Source organism: Paramisgurnus dabryanus, chromosome 2 (genome assembly GCF_030506205.2).
Source record: "Paramisgurnus dabryanus chromosome 2, PD_genome_1.1, whole genome shotgun sequence".
NCBI classification, from domain to species: Eukaryota; Metazoa; Chordata; class Actinopteri; order Cypriniformes; family Cobitidae; genus Paramisgurnus; species Paramisgurnus dabryanus.
The window spans coordinates 24367305-24375047 of NC_133338.1; the positions used below are offsets into that span (position 1 = coordinate 24367305).

At 39.4% G+C, this 7743-nt stretch overlaps 1 protein-coding gene across 8 annotated transcripts in view; it reads left to right on the plus strand.

Annotated features, from left to right (window-relative positions):
* Positions 1-6834, plus strand: part of mark2b (MAP/microtubule affinity-regulating kinase 2b) — a 63445-nt gene extending 56611 nt beyond the window's left edge. For 5 of the 8 annotated variants that reach the window (XM_065248742.1, XM_065248748.1, XM_065248743.1 and 2 more), the window contains 3 exons: positions 369-395; positions 2092-2127; positions 4699-6834. In XM_065248742.1, coding sequence (XP_065104814.1) covers positions 369-395; positions 2092-2127; positions 4699-5134 — 499 coding nt within the window. In that variant the 3' untranslated portion in view covers positions 5135-6834. The remainder of the gene's footprint in view (positions 1-368; positions 396-2091; positions 2128-4698) is intronic. The other 3 variants (XM_065248746.1, XM_065248745.1, XM_065248747.1) reach the window with 3 other exon arrangements.
* Positions 6835-7743: the final 909 nt, after the last annotated feature.

Consider the following 7743-nt stretch of genomic DNA (forward strand, 5'->3'; position numbering starts at 1 on the left):
ACAGCTCTTCAACTTTGTTTGCTTTAATGTGCTTCCCAGTGACATTAGTTGAAAAACAAATTTATTACACCGTTAGTAAAGATCCTGTTCAATATATGTAATAAAGTAAATAGGGTCATTTTTGATGTCATGTTGACTAACATTAATTTAAGGCAGTTTGTGTTTTGAACCCTAACAAGGGGTGTTACCAATTGACTTCATTGTTTAATTGCATGAAGTGACCCATATGACTAATGTTACCTGCTCAACAGTTTAAGAAACCCGACCACTAAGACATTTTTGCTTGTTTTTTTTTTCTTTTTGGTCTTAAATTTACAAATGTACATTTCTTTGCTTTTTTCTTTTTTTTCTTTTCCTCTGTTTTGTAGAAATCTGTCATTCAGATTCCCCAGAAGGTAGGCAACAAAGCCCCCCCCCCCCTTCTATTTAAGTCCTGATTTGACCTTTTATTTCTCTTTCCTTGTTCCTTGTCTACACCCCTCAGGGTTTTCTGTGATTTGCTCTTTTGCATTTGGTTTCTTTTATATTGTTTTTATTTGTGTGCCGTGTCCTGATCACCACTAACCACCAATTTCAGCCCCTAAAACCCCACCGCCCTAAACTTCTCGCAGTAACACCCAAAGCCTCTCCCTCTCTCCCTGTCAGTTACCTGTGTGTCCCAGATACCTTGTTATGTGTGTGTTTGACTGGTGTCTTGGCCTGCTCAAATAACACAGGGCTTTGATAATAACACCTGATGATGTCATCATTAACACGACTAATAGGATATGATGTCATGGAAAAAGAAATCCACAGCTGTGGTGAAGGCATGCAAACTCAACTACTTTGCATTGATTTGCATCTGTCCCTGTATTGTTCAAAAATCTTTCTAGCATGTCATCTCGAGAACGCAGGGGAAAACGACTAAACTTGGCTTGCAATCAAACAACATAGGAATACTATTAGGAATTTCATTAAAGGAATATCTCTAATAATTTAAATGTTTTACTTGCCCCTCGTGCCATCCCAGATATATGACTTCCATCTGTCTGAAATCACTAACACTAACAAATAAGACCTGTTCTTCATCTGACATAATTGCATTGTTATAATAACATGTTTGTTATCTTAAAGTGACTGACTGAAAATGATGTGAGCTGCTTGTAAAGTTTTTCATTCCAACAGAGGGCGCAAGTGAGCGGTTTGCTCAGACGCTGATGACTTTGCGCCCCCTGGTGGTCAAAAGCTGTATTTTGTTATGTATATGAATCATTGACTAATTATTATTTGCAGGAATTGAATGTATTGTGTGTCATTCGGTGGTTTTAATGACACAGATGCAGCTTTGCACGTGTTTTAACCCTCTTTGAATTATCCAGACAGATTTGGGTTGTCAAAGCTTGTTTTTCTTACTGTGTGTTGTGTTATTTCTGTCTTGTTGTGTGGACTTTAGCAGTAGGGCTTTGGTAATAATTTCAGTTGGTCTGTTTGTTTGTTTGTTTGTCTGTCTGTATGTTTGTCTGTGTCTGGTGATGTATTTGGTATGCTTGTGTGTTGGGTTATGAAGCAGACGGACTGTAGGGGCAGGTGACTGTAGTTACCATGGTGACGGGGCTGTGTAGAATCCTTTAGAGCATCTTGGACAGGCCTACATCATTCCACTCCACTTCATGTTACTGAAACTCCCATTCATCTGTTTATTGTCTACACTTGCATACATACACTGTTAATAACAAAATGGTTCCTAGCTGTCACTGGGGTGGTACCGTTGCATCTATAGGTCTTGTTAGTAGCTCAGAAATGCATATTGGTTACTCAGAGGTCCATTTTGGTTCCATATATATTTACACATTTGTACCTAAAGGGTAGTGCCCCATTGACAGCTTGGGACCATTTTATTCTGATAGTGTATCGCAAATGTTAAACTTTTAAAAGAAATTAAGTGGACATGTGAATTGGTGGACTCTGTGGTTATGGGATGGAGTGAATGTGGAAGGGTAAATGTTTTCATAGCCTTATGTGGTGTTAGACTGCCCTTTATCTTTCCGCTCACTGTATTAGATGAGATAAACTAGAACTCAGACTAAGACCTGTTACGTTTTTTCCGAGGAGCCCCTATGAGGGAGAGGGTCGAGAGGAGGGGAGCAGGTGAGAACAAAACGCAAAGATTTCCTAAAAAAAAGTTCTAATCAGTAGAAACTAAGAGGTGTATGTGGGAATTTAAGAGGTGTTTATATTAGTTGATTATTGTACAAATCAAATATTAGTAAATGGATTTGATTGGAGGAATAATTGCTGTGTGTGTGTGTGTGTGTGTGTGTGTGTGTGTGTGTGTGTGTGTGTGTGTGTGTGTGTGTGTGTGTGTGTGTGTGAGATGTGTCATGACTTTTAATAGATTTATTTTGGTGTAAGTTTGTGAATGAGCTTCAGATTACCACCTGTCTTTCTGATGTGCAAACACATGCGCAGTTGAATGTTTTTTGCTTGTGTCATCTGGCCAGGCCAAATAATATTACAAGTATAACTTAATACATGTGTATACATGTACATACTGCCTCAATTTACATATTACAGTCTCGGTAGTCTTAGATATTTTGGGCAGCGTCATGAATTGGATTGGAAAGAAATACAGCATTAGTACTGTAATAAATGTTACAAATCATCATTTTGAGTTGAAATGTGGTGAACATGAGTGCCAACACAGTGTTGAATTTGCCCATGCCGAAAAGTGGAAGACGCACCAAAAATATGATTTTTGGATTTGAAATATACTGTAAAAATTGATTTGTTTGTTCAACTTAAAGTAAGTTACATGGTTGCCTTGTAATCTTAGTTGACACAATTTTTACACAAAAACTAATACTTTTGTTAATTAATATTTTTAAGTTGATTGAACTCAAAAATTTTAAGGAAAACACCACCGTTTTTCAGTATTTTACTATGTGCTTACCTCAACTTAGACAAATTAATATATACCTATCTTTTTTCAATGCGTGCACTTCATCTTTGTACAGCGCGTTGTGAATGTGTTAGCATTTAGCCTAGCCCCATTCATTCCTTAGGATCCAAACAGGAATGAATTTAGAAGCCACCAAACACTTCCATGTTTTCAATGTACATTTTAGCGATTACCTGTCGTCTTCAAACTAATGGAGCAGCTCGCCAAATTGGTTGCGAGGCCAGCGGGGTTTCTTTCTGTCTGACTGCTGCGTGTGTGGCTGCAGACTGCACACCCGACGGTGCCGTTTACATTCAGGTCCAGTTGGGTTAAAAAAGGCCACTGCTTCAGGTCGGACTCGGGTCTAATTTTCTCGTTTCTTTCTTTAAAAAAAAAAATTATGCATGTTCGGGTATAAAGTGACTTGGGTCATTTAGGGTCGGGTACATTTCTTTGGACCTAAGAAGACCTCTACTCCTGACTACTCCCCCTCTCGCTCAAACTTGCCTTAATATTACTGCGCCTGAGGTTGAAGTGCTACAAACTAAGTGCTCTTCCGCCATTGCCATGTTTTATTTTGTGCCACCGTACTTACTCGTGTAACTACTCATGTAACAGTCTTTAAACAGGGAAAACATGGAAGTGTTTGGTGGCTTCTAAATTCATCCTTGTTTGGATCCTAAAGAATGAATGGGGCTAGGCTAAATGCTAACACATTCACAACACGCTGTGCAAAGATTTAGTGCACGCATTGAAAAAAAGATAGGTATGTATTCATTCGTCTAAGTTGGGGTAAGAACAAGGTTAAATAGTGAAAACTGTGGTGTTTTCCTTTAAGGCAACCGGATTAACTTACTTTTTAAAGTTAAATCAACTTTTTTTACAGTGTAAGGCACAACCATCTTTATTGTGAATTGCATGAATTCAGTTTACTCAAGATACGCAGCTAAACCTCGTGGTTACATTAAAGTGATAGTTCACCCAAAAATGAAAATTCTGTCATCATTTACTTACCCTCATGTTGTTCTAAACCTGTATGAGTTTCTTGATGAACACAAAAGATGATATTGTAACAAATGATGGTAAGCACACAGCTGCCGTAACCATTGACTTCCATAGTAGGAAAACAAATATGATGGCATTATTGTGATAAATGATGAAGAAAATATTTTGATAAACGATGGTAAGTATTGAATTCCATTATATGTGTTTTCCTACTATGGAAGTCAATGGTTGAGCCAGCTGTGTGCTTACCATCATTTGTTACAATATTTTCTTTTGTGCTCATCAAAATAAATAAACTCATACAGGTTTAGAACAACATGAGGATGAGAAAAAGATGACAGAATTTTCATTTCTGGGTGAACTATCCCTTTAGGATAAAACACATCAATGCAAGAGTTTTAGTTTGTGAGGTGCGCTTTCACATCCTGAGCAGCAGCAGGCACGAGAGCGAAAGACTTTCCTCCGTCTCATGTGTTTGCACCACATAAATTTGCACGCTCACATGTGCACGCATGCTTATTTCTAGTTGTTTAAAGCCGTATGTTTCTCTCCAACCATTACCACTGCCTCATCCTCTCTCTCTCTCTTCTTCTTCAACACCCTCAATTCCCCTCTATTTTCTGTCTCTCGACGATTTCTCGCTTTTCTCCCACGCACCTTCCTACATCCTCTTTGTTCTCTTGTTTCTGTCTTTCTCTTTCTGTTCACCCCCTACCGACATCATTTTTTCAACCTCCCCCACCACCATCCCTCTCTGTCCATCTCTTTCTCTCCAGATCCATGCTCAGCAGCGCAGAGAAGTCGGAGAAGACCAGCGTCGGGCCCGAGGACGACAACAAGGACTCCTCGTCCTCCCCAGGGGGCGGGACTTCTCCGTCCGCACCCCTTTCCTCGCTCAAAGAACAAGCCAAGCCTCGCTCTCTCCGTTTCACCTGGAGCATGAAGACCACCTCTTCAATGGAGCCCGGGGAGATGATGAAGGAGATCCGGAAGGTCCTGGACGCCAACAGCTGCGAGTACGAGCTGCGAGACCACTACATGCTGCTGTGCATGGCCGGCAACCCGGCACGCGACGACTTCGTTCAGTGGGAGATGGAGGTTTGCAAGCTGCCCCGCCTGTCGCTCAACGGCGTGCGCTTTAAGAGGATATCCGGAACGTCCATCGCCTTCAAGAACATCGCTTCCAAAATCGCCAACGAGCTGAAACTCTGAGATTTCCGAGTGAAAATAAATGCAGGAATCGCAACGTAGCATTTTAAATGATGTGGTGTCTCGGAACGGGTGCGAGTGGAGGAAATTGCCACTACTCAAACACAGTCTATACTGCTGGTGTGGTTAGGTACAGACAGGTCTAAGATCAGATACATACAAATGCTAAATATAGCATTGGCCCTTCAATACTGGATACTGAGATTATAATTCGGAGGTTTGGGAACGTAAGAAGTACAAACTATAGGCAGGTTATTTGTTTCTCATACGCCCACAAACAAACCAATCGCCTATTAAAGAGGGGTGTACACCCAAGTAGGGTGACACTTCAGGACAGAGGATCAATATTCCCGCCCCCTTTACACACACACAATGTCCCGGCATGTCTTATAGTGTCAAACAGGGTCGCACCTCGGCATTAAACACACACACACACACAGTGATGGGCCAACACATGTGATCAGTACTGAGAAGAGACTAAATTATGTTTAGAGTGATTTTATTTCTTAATCGGCTGGGTTTAGATTTGCTGCACTGGAACGGGTGTATTTTTGTTGCCTTTTTATTTTCTTATAGAAATTGATCGTTTCATTGTTGTATTTACAGATGATTATGTTTTAATATTCTTAGGAAAAACTAATTCTTTTCTCGTGGTCTCGTGTACTTGATCGTACTATGCCTTTGTATAAAGAATGTCCGAAAAAGCACCCACGGCGAAGCTTTCACACTCAAAGGATTGTGTTAAAAAAAATATCACTGGAAAATACACAAGGACTTTATCCATGCAACTAATCATTCCCATGCCATCGTCGTGACTAAGGAACTGATGTTAAGCTATTTTTACAACATCCACCACCACCCTTCATCCCAACACCTGCCTGGTATGACATGGTTCAAGCCAAGAACTTCCCATCTCCATATTGTTTGGAGGTGGTGGTTTGGCATTATGCCTTTGATGGTACACTTTTTATGAAAATGTGAGTGAGTGTGTGTATGCGTGAGAGAGAGATGATGATGATGATGATGGAGTGTCGCATCTGAATAACCAAAAGGCTTGCTTAGTTTCCTATTTAATGCAGAGACTGTATTAACAGAGCCTTGAGACCACAGTCAAATATTGGCAATATTTTGTCGGCATTATTATCATTTGTGCAAAAGCAGATCAGTACTACAAAAAGAAAGGAACCAGTTAATGCTTTTGTGAGGTAAAGGGTACACCGATGTTGTGTTACAGTCAAACGTACTGTATAGCCATCCATCCATCCATCCATCTCTGCTGAACTGTACATGATTGCATGCATCCTCCAGTTGACATTGGGTGCAGTGTCACCTTTGTTGTTATTTAAAGATGAGGAGATGACGTCTCCTTATAAAGTCTGTCACCGGTTTGGCGACGTGTGCACATGTGTGTTTTATATCTTCATAGAAAATAATGATTCTCTTCTTTTCGTCATGTAATTTGCTGTTCTCACAAATGATCATTTGTTTAAGGTGCTGGGGATCCAATTATCTTTAGTATTGTTTCTTTTTCTTCAGGGTTGATTATTTGTATTTACATAAGTTTTTCATTGCTGTAATTTTATGTTTCGTGTCAGACTCGTTGCTGTTGGGTTAAAGGGGGTTCGAGAAATACACCTTTTTTCTTTTTGTGCAAAGATGACTATGATTATGATCAATAATAGTAATAAAAACAATTCCATTCACACTGGCTGTTTTTAAACTCATACACTGCATACTATACCACACTATACTATATGGCTGTTTCTCAATGTCAAGGATACTTCCTTGGCAGGACTGGTCTTTCCAAGTCACTTCCTTCAGAGGCTAGGCGATTTGGAAAACACATAAATGGAACAGGCTAGCAAGTGCACGTCATTACATCATTAAAAAGGTTTGCTTTCGGCGCTGCGCGCATAGGATTGTGGGTGATTTGAGAGCGCGAAGGATGCACATATGCATCCTTTGCTTTATATGGGATATTTTTGCAATTCCGAGGATCCTCGACATTGGAACAGTCCTTTGACAGATGTCGATGACCTAGGATGCTGAAATTCTGGCTTCCGAGGATCCTTCCTTGACATTGAGAAACAGACCATATCTGACATGTTTTCTTGTAAATTAGACAATTTGATCAGATTCTTAATCGATTCTGCCAAAAAAAAAAACATGTTTTTTGGAAGACTTGAGCCTGAAATTAAGCGAATTTGAAGCGAAAGTATTTGATGAATGTATAAAACGTTAATATCATTATCTTATTTTTGATGGAGGTGGCGTTTAGCTGCTTATACATATATATATATATATATATATATATATATAAATAGACACCCATTTTAGGGCATCTGTAAAGAATAATCTTCTGAAACATGTCTTTTGTAATTGTTAATCAAATAAGTTCTTCATATACTTGCTTTTAAATACAATAATATGTTGCAAGGGAAAAAAGATTTACATGATTTAAGTTCCAGCTCTTTGATAAAACTTTGCTTTGTTGCTTCAAACATATTAAAATGCATATTCAATGTATACATTTGACAGACGGGTTTATCAAATGTGACAACATACAATCAAGGTACACTTTATATTTTTATTAGCAGTATGTTCGTTCCCTG